Source organism: Lynx canadensis, chromosome B3, assembly GCF_007474595.2.
Source record: "Lynx canadensis isolate LIC74 chromosome B3, mLynCan4.pri.v2, whole genome shotgun sequence".
NCBI classification, from domain to species: domain Eukaryota; kingdom Metazoa; phylum Chordata; class Mammalia; order Carnivora; family Felidae; genus Lynx; species Lynx canadensis.
Window position 1 is genome coordinate 120356390 of NC_044308.2, and position 19887 is coordinate 120376276.

At 46.8% G+C, this 19887-nt stretch overlaps 1 protein-coding gene across 2 annotated transcripts in view; it reads left to right on the forward strand.

The window, feature by feature from the left end:
• The window catches only part of FLVCR2 (FLVCR heme transporter 2), a 55328-nt gene that overhangs the window by 17533 nt on the left and 17908 nt on the right, over positions 1–19887 (forward strand). For both annotated transcript variants that reach the window (XM_030319615.2, XM_030319616.1), the window contains exons 2-3: positions 12273–12414; positions 15552–15692. In XM_030319615.2, coding sequence (XP_030175475.1) covers positions 12273–12414; positions 15552–15692 — 283 coding nt within the window. The remainder of the gene's footprint in view (positions 1–12272; positions 12415–15551; positions 15693–19887) is intronic.

A 19887-nucleotide genomic window follows, 5' to 3' on the forward strand; every position in this document is an offset into this window, starting at 1 on the left:
AAGGTGATTTTACTCAAGCACGGGGACAGGCTCAGTGGGCAGAAAGAGTTGCACCGAGGTTGGAAGAGTGACTGATTATATGAGAATTTCTATCCTGTGGAGAGGAGGGTGATGTCAGGACTCTGAGGAATCGAGTCTATAGGTTTCTGGAGGTGCCTTTTTTCTTGTAAATCATTAAGATAGTTGCCAGCTGATGGAGACTCACTTCCGGCATGACTCTGATCTTTATCGGTTAACCACTTGTTTTTCCCTTTCCTTTGTTCTGGGGCAGCCAGGAATGCCTGAGGAATGTCACAGTCTCCCACCTGGGGGGAGGGGGTTGTTAGCTCGTGCTTTGTCCTCCCTCATCACTGGCACCCTTGGCTCCCTCATCACTGGCACCGCACAGAGCCCATTTGGTCACGCCATCAGGAGACAGGGCCCAGAGTGAGAAGCTTTCTTCTGAGAGCCCGGTGGTCTTGGCCTTACCACATTTCCTCCCAGGCTCCTTACAGTTAGCTCCTGGCAGTGATCAGTGCTAACAGAGACTGTTGGGGCTTGGGCAGTTCTTGCAAAGATGTCGAAGATGTCGCCTTTTCTGTCTCCAAAGTTCCTCCGTCCCCTGAGGGTAGAGGGTACCCCGTTGTCTGTCCCAGGAGTGGCTAGCCCTGTATTTTCCTACCTGCTCCACAAAAATCCATGGCCTTTCCTACAGTGTCCCCACCCTGGCCAGATCTCTGCCCTTGCGAGTAACCGCGCACGCTCCCGGCCATCCTGTTTTTGTCTTTTTGAATTCTGCTTGTTCTGGATTGCATCCACGGGTCCCCAGTTGACAGCAGGTGTTGTGACCATGAGAGCCAGTGGATGAAGGCGCGCATCCTCTTGGCGTGTCTTGGGTTAGTGGCCACACGCTCTGTTTATAGGGGCTCAGCGCTCTTACCTACGCAGCCGACTCTTGGGAGCTATGGGGTTTTTGAGACAGTGCAGCACAACGTTTATTGTTTTTATTGAACGCATGTTTATTGAGCATCTACTTTGCTCTAGGTGCCATTCTGAGCGCTGAGGTTGAAGGAGAGATTTAAGGGAGGAGGGATGGAGTTCTAAGGGAGTAACTGATGGAGTGAGTAATAGTGGAAATGTCAGGCCAAGTGGGAGGGAGGTGACTTCAGAGCAGGATATTGGGAGAGGTTTTTGTGTAAGTAGGTCCCTGAGTAACTCCCTAAATTACAGGGCCGGATCTGATGATGCTGCTCTCTTGGGGTGGTGTTCCATATGGGTGGCTAATAGTTTTCCTGCTGCAAGGCTTAGATTTCTTTCTCTTTCTAGATTTCTCCTTGGCATCACGAGGCAGGGTTAGTTCACTTAGGAAGTTGACTGCATGGACCCAGCCTGTCTGTTTCTAGAGGCACACCCTGAGGAAAGGAGCTGGATCTTTCCATGGCAACCCACAAAACAATAACTTTTCTAGGGCCTGCCTGTGAGTAATCACCTGGGTCTGAGTTTCACCCCTGAAAATCAGAAGGGGAGGGCTGTCACTAAGAAAGTCCAATCTGACTTAGGAGAAAATCCGGGAGGGTTAGAAACCTTTATTGTCACAGGAACTACTTTTAGGGGTGACAGCGTGTGACATCGCATGTGCTTTGGGCTGTTTTACCATCTGCACACAGGACAGTAGGATGTGTCCGTCGGCTGCTGTGTGGGGACGTCTGGGACAGAGCTGGTGCGACATGACCGAGCATTTGAATAGAGCTTTGCACGTTGTCTACTTCACATGTACAGACACTGGGAGAAAGCGAGGTCTGTGCTCTGCCACTTCGGGTGACCTGGTGGTTTGCGAGATGCCCCCTCGCTTTTCCTCTTTTGCAGCTGAGTCATGGGGAAGCTCTGTAAGCCTGTGGTCTTTGGCCATCAGTGCTGTCAACAAAGGGACCTTTGAGTGGTGAGGACAGTAGCGACCCGGGCTCTTAGTAAAAAGGGAAGCAGAGGAGGCTTCACGTCTGCCCTCACATAGAACCCAACTGACCCTTTACAGATCTCATCAGGAGGACAATTTCAAGAGGAACCCCACCCCTGAAAAGGAGGAGTGTGTGTACCCAGAGGCTTGTGGGTGGGTGACTGAAAGCAGGCACAGATAGGAGGCTCAGCTAAAAAACAGAAAGAAAGCCTTTTGTCAGCATCTCCCTTCCCCAGCTTTTTTTAAGAAAAAAAAAAAAAATGTATATATATATATATATCTCTATATGTACATATATACATATATATATATATCTATTTCCCCGTAGAACTCAGACCCTTCCCCTAAACGTAGCATCTTCTCTGTTTACAGCCTAGGGTGCTTCTGCTCTTCAGCTACTTTGCACCCCCCCAAAGATGAGGAGGAAACCCAGCACCAAGGCTGTAGGTCAAGATCAAGGTATATTAGATAGCTTATAAGCTTGGTGATAGGAGCTCTTTGTCTCCTCCCTTACTTTTTAATCTTTTTTTAAATGTTTATTTATTTTTGAGAGAGAGAGAGAGACAGAGACAGAGTGGGAGCGAGCAGGGAAGGGGCAGAGAGAGAGAGGGAGACACAGAATCCAAAGCAGGCTCCAGGATCTGAGCTGTCAGCACAGGGCCCAGCGCGGGGCTCGAACTCACAAACCATGAGAACATAATCTGAACTAACCATGTACCCCTCCCTACTTTTTAGTACTACCAGTTGGTGCTCAATAAATACCAGGTATAGATTTTTTTTTTTAAATGTTTATTTTTGAGAGAGACGGTGAGCGGGGGAGGGGCAGAGGGGGGACAGAGGATCTGAAGTGGGCTCTGGGCTGACACCAGAGAGTCGGATGCCAGGCTCGAACTCATGAACCGTGAGATCATGACCTGAGCCGAAGTCGGAATCTCCACCGACTGAACCACCCAGGTGCCCCCTGAGTGTAGGTTTGAGGGTGGGAAGTTGATTGGCCCATGTTCCAGTGGCCTCCATATCTAATCTTGAGAGCCCTAAATCTGAGGTCTTCTCCGTCTCGTTCCACCTCACGTCTGCGTTCTTTTGGTGGTAAACTCTCAGAACACAGCTAATTGCTACTGTGCCCAACCCGGTTGCCATTGAGGAGACTGTAAATACTTGAGTTAGGTCTGAGCTACATAATTCTAAGAGTTATCTCTTTGTTTAGAAGATATTTCCCAAGAGTCATCGCTGCCATTGGCCTTGTGCTGGGTGCAGTGTGGGGAGGACTCACACGAGGTGATGTTAAACGGTGACCCTGTCCTCCAGGTGCTGACAACCTAGCTGGGGAGACAACAACCACCACTTGCGGAAAAAACGAAACAGCGACAACAAAACCCAAACAAAACTCAGCACTACATGAGAATAAGAAAGCCCATGGGGTGTAACTAAGGAGTAAACCAAGTAGACTATGGTTGGAGATACCTCTTCCTCCAACAGCTAGACCTAGGAGTTGGTGCTTGGATTACGGAATGGAACATTTAAGACTGGAGGAATTACCAGGTGTTTGAGGGCCGTCTCTTCCGTGAAATTCACCCTGCTTATTGGATTTGGAGTCAGCTAGTCCCGTGTTTGACTCTTAGTCCTGCTGTTAGAAGCTGAGTGACCTTGGGCAAATCAGAGATGTTTTCTCATCTATAAAAACCAAACTAGGGGCGTCTGGGTGGCTCAGTCGGTTAAGCGGCCGACTTCGGCTCAGGTCATGATCTCGCAGTCCGTGGGTTCAAGCCCCGCGTCCGGCTCTGTGCTGACAGCTCAGAGCCTGGAGCCTGTTTCAGATTCTGTGTCTCCCTCTCTCTGCCCCTCTCCCGTTCATGCTCTCTCTCTGTCTCAAAAATAAATAAACGTTAAAAAAATTAAAAAAACAAAAACAAAACCAAACTAGACACGATGATGCCAACTTTACGGGGTTTTCATAGGGATTAAATGCGCTAACGTGTGAGAAATCATTTGGCACACTGCCTAGCACATAGGAGGCGATCGTTTTGCATTAGTTCTTTTCCTTTTAGTTTGGCTAATAGCCAGCACCTCATGATTTAACCTAATGGTTAGGAGTACAGACCAGTACAGATGGCCTGAGCTTGAAGTCTAGCCTTATCACGTATCGTTATGTGACCTTGGGTAAGCTGCTTCAAATGCCATTTCCTCAATTTTAAAATAGGGATTAAAAGGGGCACCTGGGTGGCTCAGTTGGTGGAGCGTCCGACTTCGGCTCAGGTCATGATCTCAAGGTCTGTGAGTTCGAGCCCTGCGTCGGGCTCTGTGCTGACGGCTCGGAGCGTGGAGCCTGCTTCGGATTCTGTGTCTCCCTCTCTCTCTGCCCCTCCCCCGGCTCATGCGCGCTCGCCCACTCTCTCTGTCAAAAATAAATAAACATTAAAAAAATTAAAAAAAAATAGGGATTAAAAGATTGTGTATGTGTATCGTGTGTGTGTGTGTGCGTGTGTGCGGCTTAGTAGTTCTTAGAGTGGTGACTTTGGCATGGTGAGCTCCACGTATCAGCTGTTATACTGTTGTTGTCTTTAAGAATCAATTGCAAGCTATCCTAATTTCAGTAGCTGCCGCTTCCTGCATTTCCCTAACCTCTTTTCCCCCAAAGGGCTGAAGAAGTCCAAGAGTGGCCGGGTAGAAGTCCCCAGGATAGTCCTAGTTTTGAGGACAAACCCTGTGAATGGGGAGGGAGTCCTAAGTCTTTTTTTTTTTTTTGAGAGAAGAGAGAGGCGCAAGTGAGCAAGGGGCTGGGAGAAAGAGAGAGGGAGGGAGAGAGAGAGAGAGAGAGAGAGAACCACAATGGGCAGAGAGGGGAGAGAGAGAAAGAGAGAGAAGTGGTGCTCACCTGAAGCAGGGCTGGAGCTCACCCAATGCGCGGCTCGAACTCACCAACCGTGAGATCATGACCTGAGCTGAAGTCTGATGCTTAACTCAGGCACCCTGGGAGTCTTTTTTTTTTTTTTTTTTTAAGGTTATTTATTTATTTTGAGAGAGAGAGAGAGAGAGAGAGAGAGCAAGAGCCAGCAAGTGGGGGAAGGGCAGAGAGAAAGAGCGAGAGCGAGAGCGAGCGAGAGAGAATTCCAAGCAGGCTCCACACTGACAGTGCTGAGCTCCTCTTGAGTTGATGAGGTGTGATGACTGTCCCCTGTGACCCTGCTTCTTAACTTCTTGGAGACCTCAGCTTAGCCTTTTAAATCCAAAAACCCCCTTGTGAGTTATGGCCTCCCAAATCAATGGGATTGTTTTTGTTCCTGATAACGTCCTGCTACCTCCTTAATCCCGGATTGGCCTTTTCAAAGAAGCCAAGGGCTTGGATTTGGGGATTTCCAAAACACAGTCATATGAGTGGGCTTTGCATGCACATTATTGCTTACCGTGGCATTTCGTAGGAGCTGCCTGGAACTCCTAGGTGGCTGGCGGCTCACTTCCACAATTAAACTGTTTGTTGAGCTTCAAGTGTTCAGGCCCGGCACCCACCCCATTCTCCGTGCTTCTTTCTGGAGGCATCCACAGACTCAGTGCCGGGATATCCCTCTGAGCCTCCTCTACCGGTCCGAAGGTGCCTTTCCTGCAGAGTGCCTTCACTCTGGCCTACTCCCTTGCATTTGGGACCCCGGAGCCTCTGCATCATTTTAACCAGACGTAGGGGTAAACGTGTCTAAGTGCCGTACGAGAGTGTGCAAATGTATATGCTTCAACAGCACCATTTTTGGGGTGTTTAAATGCCCACACCGGTACCCGCCGGGGATGGGCAATGAGTGTTGCACATAATTCCCTACATGTACGTGGTCCTGGGAGACAAAGCATCAGTGGTGGCGTCCCTAATGGTGGCCATGCCTGTGACACTGACGTCAAGCCATGCAGCCTCAGAAGTTAGACACCAAACTTTCCCTGCGGACTTTGTCTGGATTTACAGTTCCGGCCGCATCTTTCCCTAGGTCTGGGCTCACAGCTAATCTGGAAGGGGAGTGATGTGTTCCTGACAGACCAGCCAGCTGAACCCCATTCATTCAACACCCATTTATTGTTAAGCCCCTGTTCAGTTTACCAGGCACCAGACTCGTGTCAGAAAAATGGCAGAACACCAAAGGATTAGAGGAGTTTAGGGCAGGGAGATCTCTCCTCGCTAGGATAATCAAGGGAAACCCAGGGAAGGAGCTGACGTTGAGATGGGCTCTGAAAGATTAAAAGAGGGAGCCCTTTCCAAGCAAGGAAGCTGCTTGCATAAAGATAGAAAGTAGACCATGGAGAGACTGGAATCGTGACTCATCTGATCTGGCCGGAGTACCAGGGATACAGCGGGAAGTAGGCAGAGATGGGACTAACTAGGTGAAGAAAACCCAGAACAGCAGTCTGAGGGGTTTGGACCGCCTTCCTCCCGCTGAGAGGGCTGACTCCTTGTGGTCCCCGAGCAGGGACCTTGTGGCCAGTGCAGCGCTGAAGAATGCACACCTGCGTACATGGCACATGGCAATGGAAGGGAGCTCGCAGTTGGCCATTCAAAGTGGGCTCCAGGGAGGGACTGGGAGGGTTGGGGACAGAGTGGGTGTGGGAGGGCAAGGTCAGGGGTGACTGAGAGAACTGAGAAAGAGCAGTGAGGAGGAAGGAGCTGGGGAGGGAAGATGAGAACCGGGGAGGTGGTTTGTCTGGCTGCCCTAAACAGACCATGCCTCCTAGGCCTGGTAGCTTCTCATGTCCGCCATTGCTGTGAGAGGGTGCAGGGGGAGGGCTGGGCCTACGGCACCCCCTACCTATCTGCTGCACAGTCTGTTCGAAGGAGCTCAGAATAACCCCGAGAGCTAGATAGTGTAACTAGATAATGGTATCTTCTTTTTGTGGACTAGGAAACAGGAACAAGGAGGTAAATCCACTTCTCACGTTCAGACATCTAATAACTGGTAGAGGTGGGATTCGAACTCAGGTCTTTCTGACCCCAGAGCCTGAGCCCTTAACCACTGTGTTAGAGTGATGATGTCTCCCAGGGCTGTTGAGGCAGAAAGGAAGAAGGGTGAGGGGTTTGTTTTTGTTTTATTTTGTTTTCAATGTTTATTTATTTGAGAGAGTATGCAAGGGGGAGGGGGGAGAGAGAGAGATGGAGAGAGGAATCTTAAGCAGGCTTTGCACTGACAGTGCGGGGCTCGATCTCACGAACCCTGAGATCATGACCTGAGCTGAAATCAAGAGTCAGACACTTCACCTACTGGCCACCCAGGCGCCCCTCATTTTTAAATGTACACAACAGAGGTGTGAATTTCTCGAGGAGCAAGGTGAGCCCCCCATGAGGTCATCAGGAGACCACGTTTGAAGGGAAAGCTGTCCACCCAGTTATGGGTCATTTTTTACCCTTGGCACCAGGGAGCCAGCTCCTGGGAGCCCTGAAATCCCAGAGACATGCCCAGCCCTGACCTGGTGACTGTGCCCAGGGGAAATGAGACAATGGCCCAGGAATGGCCCAGCCCTGGCACCGAGAGCGGGTCCAACTTTGTCTGAATGGCGGGTGTGCTCCAGGGAGGAATGGGCAGAGAAGGAGGTTGGGCAAGTGAGAACCTGTTTGTTGAGATGGTTGCCTCCTACCGACAAGGACAGCATCCACCTCCTCAATGGCCTGGGTCAGGAGGGTGAGGTGCCTGGGACCCTAGCACAGGGCTCAGATGGGGACCAGTGGTCTGTCTCTATTCCGTTAGGACCAAAGACCTCACCATAGTGTTGACACAGAGCTTCCTGCCTTTTGTGGAAGCCCCAGGGTTCTCCTTTAATGGTCTGGGCATATTCATGACCACACAGCACTTGGGAGGGCAAGCTTTGTGCCACGGTTCTGACTCAGTGGTGACTTGGGGCTTTGTTGAATGCCCCATTGTGGTTGGTGATGGGGACAGTGGTTCTGTGGATCTCAGAGGCAACATAGCACGTGTTGTATTGTGCAGTGGATTAAGTGTGGAAATCTCACCCTCTTCGATGCCGCCTGGTGGATTTCTGGGTTTATTTGTGCTCTGCCACAAGCGTAATAAGCAAGAATGACAAGTAGCACATTACACGGAGTATGGCCTTTTGCTGTTACCCAGACCCCTCAGGCTGCACAGATGTGTTTTTGACTGTGACCTTTGCTCTGGAAGGACTCATGCCAGTGACTTGACTCATGCCAAGGGTGTTTAGATATCACCCTTGGGTTTGCAGAAAGGGCAGAAATAAATAGAAAATGAACACTGAGCATCCCAGCCTACCTTTTTCATCCTTTGATTCATCGCGTTTTTGTTAAACACCTTCTTTGGGGTGAAGTGAACCATAGTGATTAGACTCACAGGCTCTGGATACAGAACTACTGTGTATTTACACTCAGGCTCTGCCACCTAGAGCTGTGTGACTTTGGGCAAGTCGCTTCACTTTTCTGTGCCTCAGTTTCTTCATCCATAAAATTGGGTTAATGTCACACACCCCTCTTTCTGGGGTTATTTTGAGGGTTGAGGTACTCTGTGAAAAGCTCCATATTTTACTGATTAGTTTGCTAGGTTCTAGAGATAAATGTGAGCCCTGCCCTTGTGGAACTTATAGTCTGATTGGGGAGACAGATGTTCATTGAATAATCATACAAATATAAAACTACCTGTGTGGGGCCTGACCTCGGATGAGACATCAGAGAAAGCTTCCCTGAACAAGTGCGGCTTGAGCTCAGGCCTGAGGGATGTCTGCATTTACCGGGTGAAATGGAGCGGGAGGGCATTCTAGTCTGGCCAGAGGAGCTGGTGTAAAATCCTTGGGCATGTCCAAAATGCTTTGGACATATGAAAGACAGAAAGGAGGCCGGTGTGATAGAGTCCCAGGGAGCAAATAGCAGACCGGGACCAAATGACCCTGTGTGCAGAACTTTGCCTGTGGGTGTGTTTAGGTTTTTACCTAATTTAAAAACAAGGGGAAGTTACTGCAGGGCTTTAAGCAGAGGAAGGACATAATCCAATCACTTTTTGCAAATAACACTGGCTGCAGAGCGGGGAAAACATCCTGGAGCAGAGCCCCATGGAAGCCATTGGGAGACCCACGCCCAAACTGTCACCCAAGCTTCCTTGATGGGTGATTAAGGATTGCCTACATATGCAAAATACAAGTATTCAGGACAAACCCCAGACCTGAAGGATCACAATGGGGTTGGGCTGGAGACCTTTTCAGGAGACATTGGGAAACGTTGCTATAGGTTCTGTAGAAATGAAGAGAACCTAACTCCACTTTTATCGTATTTATTTTTCGAACCCTGCTTTAAAAGCAATTTTTAAAGAGTAAGCTCTTGAAGAACTAAGACTGAGACCGGTTTGACTGCCCATTGTGTATTTTGCCCATGACTTAATATTTTGTTGAGGATGATAAAACTAGGACATAAACCAAGTCAAACCGGTTAACGATGACTTTTCATCATTTACATTCATGGCCTGGGTCTGTGTTTTGTGAGTGCAGGAGAGGTGCCTGGGTAGCACCCTCCCATCTCTTTGATTTAATCTCGTATTGACTTGGGCTGCAGGTCTCTGAGTTTTACCCTTGAGGTGTCCTTGAAAATTCATGAAAGAATTTGAATGGGTGAAAATACAGACTTCCGTGTTGACTAGTATACCAACGTGTCATGGGAGATGGAAGGTGAGGTCAGGTTCTGGAGTCAGAACTGGTTTAGGAGGCCAGCTCTTCCACTGGCTGCCTGTGTGACCCTAGGCAGGCTGTGGACCATCATTGTTTCTCATTGTTGTCTTCTTTGTAAAGTTTCTTGGGTTAAATAAAAAGGATAAGTTCTGTTAGATACCCAGTGCACCGTAGATGCTCAAGAAATGGACAGCCATCCTCCCTCCTCTCTCCTGTACATATTTATTTCCTTACCACTCTGAGTCCAATGTGGTTTGTAGAAAGAACATGGACCCTAGTGGGCAGACCTGTGTGATACTGACAGCTTTGTGTAGATGAGAGTTTTCCAGCATCTGTCCATTCATCCGTCCATCTGTCCAACTAGCCACCATGACTGAGCACCTACCAGGGGATAGACTTGAGAAGTGGGAGCCGAGTAGAGCTGTACCCTCTCACTGAACCCAACTCTCAGAAGCAGGAATAAATATGTCTTGAAAAAACAAAAGACGCAGCAGTTGACAATCCAGTCCCTATGTTTTTGCTTTCCACAATGCCCATGAAAGTATGTCCAAAGCCAGTTTCCTCCTGGAGAAAGTGTACCAAGGCAGTGTTGCTATCTGGCTGAGTCACCACAGGCCCCTACAGCTGGTTGCTGTGTCCTACTGGCTGGAGAAGGTGTCCGCGCTGGATTTGGGGTAGAATAACACTCACTCAGGCCTAGTGTATAGACTGAGAATGGAGTCCAGTCTCTGAGGGATCAGGTGTGTAGTGTGGAGTCAACTGGGAGAACTTACTTCTCAAGGCAGAAGATTACTGAGGCTTGGTTAGCTTGTATCAGGGTCCTTTTGGGAATGAAAGAATCACAGAGCCTTGAATGATATCTCATATCTTCCCTCATTCTTGCAAGAGGGACCTTCCGGGGTTCTGTTCCATGTCTAAGTCTCCAATGCTGAAGTGTGTAGGAGGCCAGCTATGACCTGCAGGGGCCCTGTTTCTGAGCTGTGGCATTTGTATTTGTCCCTTTGTCTAGGGCTGGCTTTTACCCCTTAAAGTCTTGGAGATAAGCACTTAAAAAGCTAGATTCAACTCTGGCAAATCATTGTGACCAAGGATCAGATGAGGCTCCAAGGATATCAAATATCTTCTCTTCTGGAAAAGCCTGCTCATGTGGCCCTTTCTCAAGGCTCTTAGCCCTGGAGGGCCGTGCCAGGCCCAGTGGAGGAGGCCCTGGCCTGAGAGGCCAGGAGATGTGTTTTTCTCATCCCAACTCTGCTAGAAGTCCTGTGGCCCTGAATGAATCACTTACCTTCCAGAACTTAACCTCACTCAGCCGCCACTTGGCCCTTTAATAATCAGGTTGTACTAGAGGATGACAAAGGAACTTTCAAACAATACTATTGTGTCATTTCAATCCACAAATATCACCATTTGTATTATCTTTTGTGTCTCTGTTTTAAACTCCCTGCCCTACTAGATTATAAAGCTCTTTGAAGGTGTGAACCCTGTCACATACCTTGGTACCTTGGCACCTTGGTAAAATATCTAGCAGAGCACTTTTTCACATAGTAGATGCTTTAAAGATCTGTTTGATTTCTTGATTATATATTGGCATACTTGGAAGACCCCTACTCTGAGCCTATTGATGATGACTGTTGCAACAATGCCGGAACTGAGAACCACCATCCCGAGCGGTTGTAACTGACAGGCTGGAAAACCAATCAAGGTGGCCAGCAGATCGGAAGCTGGTGAATGGTGTTATAGCGTGGCCTGAAAGCATCTTGCTTTCTACCTGCAGTTCCTTTCAAGTACACTAACGGACAAGTGGGACCTTAAGACAAAAGATTTCCTCATCTTCCTTCTTTCTTTGAATTTGAGGCTTGCCTGAGTTCTCAGGCTATTTTCCAATTTCTGCCTTGGTATTATGTGTGTCAGAAGGGCTTTCCGGAGTTGTGCCACCCGTATTCACTACTGAATCAAGGCATTTCTGACCTTCGAAACACCCAAGTTGTGTTATCTGTCAGGTCACTGGAGTTTGAACTCTAAGACAGGTATGAGATATGTTAATTTGTTGGTGTGTGTGTATATGTGTGTGTATAGCCAGTTTTCATGTCCCTGTGTCCTGTGTGTATGTTTTTACGCAGTGGCATGTGACTTCACACTACAGATGCTTTGTAAATTATAAGTTATTTACACAATGAACTTAGGCTTTCACATTTGTGAATGTGGTAACAACTCTAGGCTGTCATCTCCTACCGATTGCAAGTTCTTGGGGTTGTAGGATGTAGAAATTTTCCCTCAACCTGTCTCTCAGCTCTAGGTTGACAGATCAGTGAAATGAAAATTCAGTGAAAAAAAAAAATCAGCATTGTTTTTGGTCTACTATAAAGATGGAAGTATTGGAACGATTGTTCATTAGTCGGTAGCTAGAGAAGAGCCAGCCTGTGTTGAGAACCCCAACTATGATTTTTTTTTTTCAGTAGGTATTGCTAATTAGGATGGTCAGGGGCATGTTGTCAATCAACAAAGAGAGTTGAGTTGTCAATCAAAAGAAAGATCTCTCTGGTATTTTGAGAGGGGGAAACAATCCCTGTTTGGGTTTTAAGAAGGACTGGAAGTTAGGGTTTATGTTTCTTATCAGGAGTCTCCTTAAATTTGTGCTGTCACCTCTTGGCTGTTGGAAACTGTGATTGATTGTCTCTGTCTTCTATAGCTTGGAATTGCAATTGGGTTCTTGGTCCCTCCTGTTTTGGTACCCAACATCGAAGACCAGGACAAGCTTGCCTACCACATCAGCATCATGTTTTACATAATAGGAGGCGTGGCCACTCTGCTTTTCATCCTTGTCATCATCGGTAAGGTCGTTAGTACACTGATGGGGGGACAGGAGGCAGGGAGGTTCTGCTGACTTGGGTGGGGGCCTTGTGAACATGGCCCTAGAATGCCATGGACATTTATAGAAACTGGAGGTCAGGCTTCTAATGGTCTTCAGATATCTTAGCCAATACAGTGCTAGCTGGTCCCGTGTACTTTATTAGCTGCTCAGTAAAGGTGTAACTGTAATTAACCAGTTCCCCAATAAAACCTCACCAGAATTAACGGGCAGGCTGCTGACCCTCTTGATGAAGCCCCAGTGAGTCCTTATATATATCACAGGCACTGTGCTAAGCATGCCTGATCTCCTTGAATCTTCAACAGCCCTATGAGTGAAGGTACCCTTATCAGTCCCATTGAACAAAGAGGAAAAGGAGACTTAAGGCGAGGTAAGTAAAAAATTCAAGATTAGATAGCTGGTAAGTGGCAGAGATTGGATTCAAGCCTAACCTTGTCTATGTCTAACTCTATACTTTAAATTTCTGAAACAAAACAAAATAAAACAGAATTGATCTGCAAACACTAAGAGTCTCATAGATTCACGTGAGAATGCCTGGGGACCATGTTTTTCGAGGCTTTAAAAAAACTTATAAGAGGACTACATGCTCATTAGGGAACTATCTAGACAATACAAAAAAAAGCATAAAGAAAAGAATAACCAGGGTGCCTGGCTGGCTCAATTGGTAGAACATGAGACTCTTGATCTCGGGGTTTAACTCATGACCCCTAAATCAAGAGTCATATGTTCTGGGCGGCTGGGCGGCCCAGTTGGTTAAGTGTCTAACTTCTGCTCAGGTCACGGTCTCATGGTTTGTGAGTTTGAGCCCTGCATCGAGCTCGCTGCTGTTAGTGCAGAGCCACATCACATCCTCTGTCCTCCACTCTCTCTGCCCCATCCCCCACCCTCGTGTGCTCTTTCTTTCTCTCAAAACTAAATAAATGTTTTTTAAAAATTAAAAAAAAAAAAAAAAGTCCTCTGTTCTACTGACTGAGCCAGCTAAGCACCCCCTTCAGGGTCATGAGTTCAAGCCCCACACGGTAGGTCGACTTACTTAAAAAATAATAGTAAAATAGGGGCGCCTGGGTGACTCAATTGGCTAAGTGTCTGACTTCGGCTCAGGTCGTGATCTCATGGTTTGTGGGTTCGAGCCCCACGTCAGGCTCTGTGCTGACAGCTCAGAGCTTGGATCCTGCTTCGGATTCTGTGTTTCCCTCTCTCTCTGCCCCTCCCCCATGCGCTCTCGTGCACTCTCTCTCTCAAAAATAAAATAAACATTAAAACATTTGTTTTAAAATGAATAAAATAATTAAAATAAAAAAAAACTAACTATTAACTTAACCCGTACTAGTTAATCACAACTACCAACCTCAGATAACTATGACTAGTTTTATGTGCATGTGCATTTAATCATGGCGGTATTAGTTAATATGTTTTATAATCTCTTTTATCATCTGAGTGATATTACATGTGCTGTGATAAATTCAGAAAGAGTGTAGCAGAGGCTTTCATTGTCAGTTAGTCATTAGTCTTTAAAGGTAAACCGGCTAACATTCCATCTCACGGGATGAAGGTTTCACTCTTCCCTGCCATTGTCACCGTCAGAGTGAACACAGTTTTATAATCCTGTGGCTCATTCACATGTTCTCTTTGAGGCTTTCTCTCCCCGGGGTCCAAGATGAGAAAGTCTGATGTCTGATGGCCTTTCCAAGCTGGTGGGGTATCTTGGGCAGACGTCTTGCTGTTTCTGGGAGGGTGAGAAGCTATAGGGCTGTGGGTGAAAGCCACAGAACAGAAAGAACAGTCCGGTCTGGGCCCCTCTTACTCAACCAGACTTTGAGTTTCAAACTGCAATGTGCCCAACTTCGGATGCTTGTGTTTGTAGCAGATGAGGGCCTGGGGCTTTGCCTTTGAAGTCCTTGGAGGCAGGACATTTCTACATTCTCACATTTTTACTATCAAGCCAGATAGTGGCCCGTTGAGTCAGGAATTGAAAAATCTGATCTGGATTCTGGTTCGTGGCTGCTAGGGCCTCGAACAAACACTTGCTGTGGCGGAGAAGGAATAACTTCTTGCCTTGCTTTCTTTCCCCTGCTGCAAGGGGAGGTGAACAGGCAAGACAATGGATGAATGGTTTCCAATGGCAGGAAGTTATCCGGGACTATTTCTGGAGAAGGAAGAAGCAGGGCTCTGAAGTTAGGGCTGGAAAGTTTTCTGGGCGGGGTGAAGATCTCTTTGATCTTCAAGGGAGTAAGCCTCAGTTCCAGAGCTTCCTCTAACTGGAGTTAGGGGCATTCTCATGGCATGTGGGGGAGGCTACATGCAGCTTGGCTGGGTGCAACTTGGGGGGGGCCAATTTAGCCAAACAGCTGGTTAAACTTATCTGCCCCCAGAGAACTGAACGGCGATCAGGGCCGTCAAATCGATTGTACCAGCTGTGCTGAAAATCGAACATAAAATGAATGACTTCCCCACTGTCGCTCCCCAGTCCTTCCTGTCACGGTGACCACTCCTGCAGGGGTATGTGTATTAATCCTCTTGCCTCTTCATGAGGCACATATCAGACTCAGACTCGGACAAACTAGGAATGGACTCGAGGTTTTTTCAGTACAAGAAGATCTTTTCACTTATTCAGGAAGTATTTATTGGCTGCCGTGTGCCAGGCTCTGGGCTAAGCACGGGCAACACAGTCCGGTCCCCCCCAGGAGGGGCTGCGGTGCTAAGCTATTCACTGGGCTCACTAATCCCAAAGCCTCAGCTCTCACTTCCTTTCTACCCGTGTACTACTAGTCTGTTACTTTCAGCGCTCTGCTGTGTGTTATTTGCTGCTTATTTTGGGACTCCTTGATCCTCGAACACTGCCTGGGAGGCCCAGCGAGTGCACCATCCAGAGGCCATTAAGAAAAAGAAAAAGTCATCAAAGGACCCCTCACTCAGCCACAGGCAGTGAGAAACAGCTTCAAGAGAGTAGGGGCTGAGGGATTTAATGGAAGATTTAATATTGCCTTTTTGCGTTTTAGCTGATTCTCAGATGAGGGAGCCAGCCCCTGTCCATGTGTTGTCTCTGCAGGGGTGGGGCTACAAGGATTTGCAGTGATCTCTCTGTTTCTTTCCTTTCAGTATTCAAGGAGAAGCCTAAACATCCCCCCAGCAGGGCCCAATCCCTGAGCTACGCCTTGGCGTCCCCTGATGCTTCGTACTTAAGTTCCATTGTCCGGCTCTTCAGAAACCTCAACTTTGTGCTGCTTGTCATTACCTACGGTAAGGTGCACATGTGTCCAGGAACGTCCTTAAACTGAGAATGTAAGGCCAGAGGCCCGATGTGTCTGTGTGTCTTACGCTTTCCAAATCCCAAATGTGTGTGTAAAGTCATTGCTTTGGCTCAACCAAGGGAGTCAGCTGTGCCTCAGGGCCTTTGCCTGTTCTGTAAAGTTCTTCTAGAAAACCATTCCTTCCCACGTCAGGTTGGTTGTCTGGCAAAAATGCCTGCTAATTCTCCAAGTCTCACCTGAGTATCACTGCTATAAAGCAGTATTAGGTGACCTTTACCTCTTTTATTGTGCTGTTCCTGGTACCTCTTAACACTCAACATTAAAAAAAAAAAAAAAAAAAAAAACACTTCCAGGGGGCCTGGATGGCTCTGTCAGTTGGGAGTCTGACTCTTGATTTGGCTCAGGTCATGATCCCAGGGTCATGGGATCAAGCACTGCATTGGGCTCTGTGCTGAGTATGAAGCCTGCTTAAGATATTCTCCTTACCTCTCTCTCTCTCCCCTCCCCCCCTCCCCCTTTGCCTCTCCCTCACTTCTCTCTCTCTGTCTCTCAAATAATAAAAATATATTAAAAAGAACATTTCCAGGTCTGTCTTCCCACTAGACTGTGAACACCCTAGGAGTGGAGATTTATGGCTTTTCATCTTTATAGTTCTTTAGCAGTGGCCATCCTGGTGGGGATACTCTAACAATTGTTGAGTGAGTGAATGAATGAATGGATGAATGAAGAATGAATGAGTGCATACATGAATGTTGCCACAGGAACTACTCCTCAACCAACCCTCCTTCATCTTGTAACACTGACTCCTTTTTTACCTGAATGCGAGACAATGTCCCTGTTTCATTTTACTTTCTTGGCTTTTGGTAAGATACATTTGCACATTTATGCTGGTGTATTGGCTTTCCTTTTTTTTTTTTTTCCCTTTAAGTTTATTTATTTATTTTGAGAGACTGAGAGGCAGAAAGAGAGGGAGAGAGAGAGAATCCCAAGCAGGCTCCGTTCTGTCGGCCCAGAGCCTGACGCAAGGTTCAATCTCACAAATGGCGAGATCATGACCTGAGCCAAAATCAAGAGTCAGATGCTTAACCGACTGAGCCACCCAGGTGCCCCGGCTTGCCTTTCCAACATGGTGTTTTCTGTGGCTCCTTTCCAACCTTTACTAAGAATGGAGGACCAGACAGGGGCAAGGGCGGAGCTTCGTGGCATTCCATTAAAGAGGGTCTTTACAGACCCATTCAGCTATACGGCTGTCCAGCCTCCATTTGGCCATTTAATGTAGTAGTTTGTTTGATTAAAATCAAGAGTCAACAAGTGTGTAACATGCTTAGTAACCATAAGAAAAAAAGAAATGAGATTGGTTTGACATAACTTATGTTTGGTGAAATCCCAGTTGGCGATAACCTTACGTTTTCTGATGGGTCGCAAACCTTGAATTTTAAAGCAACGACAGCATTTACTATGTGCCAAGACCTTTCATGTATGATTTTATTGGACTCCCGTCACATCCCCATTTAACAGATGAGAAAGCTGAAACTCAAGACAGATTAGGTAAGTAGCTCAAGAACGCACAGCTTCGGATTGTCAGAGTCAGGATGCAAAGACAGGTTTATCTAACTGCAAAGTCTACATGCTTAATGCCTATACCCATTTCTAGAATTGTGTCAGAGTTTCCTGTTAGGCTTATCATGCACTTTATCTAAATTAAAGTGTTTATCTGCTGAGACACTAGGTAAGAGGTAGTATCATCCCCAGTAGAGGCACACACCTGTTTTTCAGTCATTCACAAAAAAAATAAGCGACCTCTCACCTAGAAAAGTGCTAGATGGGTCTTCTAGGTCTCAGGTCTCCATTTCTCATTCTCTCCAGCTTTTCAGTTCTGAATACGTCTCTGCATTCAACCACAATATAAAGACAAAATTTCCAATATTTAAGATGCCCAACTAAAGAAGTTATATGAGTTGCCCATCACTGGAAAGTATTCAAGTGTAGATGGGACCAGTCACTTAGTGGGGATATTGTAGAGAGTATCAGGCTGTATAGATGGACAATAAAACCAGATGACCTTTGGGATCCCTTTCTTACTGAGGATTCCATGGTTCCAAGAACTTTCGCTTTTCCTCGAGTTAAACATCTCAAGCGTGTTGACCTTTGATGACCATAAACCTTATTGCATCTGATAACAGGGTTTTTGGGGCCTCCCTTGGGATTCTGAGGCAGATGAGTGCTTCATAAATATTTCCTATGGAAGAGAATGATGATGGTGGTGATAACTGGGCAATGATCTCATTCTAGAGGCAGGGGAGCAAAGCAACTCCTCCTCTTTCCCTCTTGCATGGCTGTTTGCTTATATGGTCTTTAATTTGGCAGAGTGGTTTTAAGCTTCTGGACACTCATCTATTGGGTTAAATGATCACACAGGAAATAGATAGGGAGGCACTTCTGGAATGGTGGAGTGAGGACCTTGGATAATCTGTTCTATCATAAAGCAAAGAGTACAACCGGCAAACGTTGTCAAAATCAAATTTTCAGAACTCTGAAACAAAGGCTTGCAACAGCCCAAGGGACATTTATTTAAGAAAAAATGGCTGAATAATGGTAAGAACAGTGAGCTTTGTGTTTTAAGTTGCCCTATTCCAATCCGCCTCTCCCAGTCTCTGTGGTAGCCTTGACAACCAGCAGCCTCGCAGCCGTGGTAGTTGTGAGAACTTAGAACCAGCAGCCTCACAACCACCGGATGGGGCAAAAACAATTTTGGAGCTCTCCCAAAAGCCCCATCCCTAGGTGATTATTTGATATCTGACAGTTCCTTAGAAGAACCCCATTCAGAGGACTTGCCTTTATTTAACCTGACTCAGAGCTTGCTCTGTGGGAAAAGCGCTATTTCCAGGGCATTTGTTGAAAACAATCCCTGTTTAACATCATAGCTGCCTAAGGGAATAATACCAGTTGGGGGTAAACAGGAGGCTGGCCAAAAATCTTGCAAGGAAAATCTAGAGACTGAGACGTTCAGAGGGGCTTTGGAAACCTCGGACGTATTGTTAGGAATCTGGAAGTCCACATTCACCTGCCCAGGGAAGATCTGAGAAAGCCCTAAACTCTCACCTCTGGCCCACCTTGAGGCTCTACGCGAGGAGGAAGTGAAGGCTAAGGCAGAGTTGTCACGTGCCTGCTGGAGCCTGGAAGGAGAGGCCCAGCCCCCACACAGAGGATGTCCTGGGCAAAGGTGGAGACTAATTAGTTTAAGGCATTTAAAGAAATCTCTGTCTAAACATTAGCTCACCACTAAATTGATGGAGCAGAAACTTCAGTGGCTGCACGTGACAAAGAATACAAACTTTACAAAGTCAGTCCAGGAAAGTCACTAAACAAACAGCAGCAACAGATCCTGGCGAGGGAGGAGAATCTCATTTCCAGAGTTGATATGGTATTTAAAAAGTCCAGCTTGGGGCGCCTGGGTGGTGCAGTCGGTTAAGCGTCCGACTTCAGCCAGGTCATGATCTCGCGGTCCGTGGGTTCGAGCCCCGCGTCGGGCTCTGGGCTGATGGCTCAGAGCCTGGAGCCTGTTTCCGATTCTGTGTCTCCCTCTCTCTCTGACCCTCCCCCGTTCATGCTCTGTCTCTCTCTGTCCCAAAAATAAATAAACGTTGAAAAAAAAAATTAAAAAAAAAAAAAAAGTCCAGCTTCACCTAAAGATTGTGAGACATACAAGTATGGCCCATAAACAAAGGGGAAAAGGAAAAAAACAGTTAAAAGAAACTGTTCCTGAGGAAGCCCAGATGTTGAACATAATAAAGATTGTAAATCAACAATATAAATACACTCAAAGAACTAAAGGAAACCATGCCTAAAGAATGAAAGAAAAGTAGAGAATAGTGTCTTACTAAGTAAAAATATAAATAAAGACAGGGGCAAAAAGGAACCACATAGAAATTCTGGAATTGAGAATACACTAACTAAAATGAAATATTCACTGGAGAGCTCAAAATCAGATTTGAGCTGGCAGCAGAAAAAAAAAAATCAGTGAACTTGAAGATAGATCAAATGAAATTATCCTGTTTGAGGAACAGAAGGAAGGAAGAATAAGGAAAAATGAGCAGAGACCCTGAGACCTGTGGGAAACCATCAAGCAAACCAACATATGCTCATTGGGAGTCCCAGGAGGCTAGGAGAGAAAGGGTGGGAGT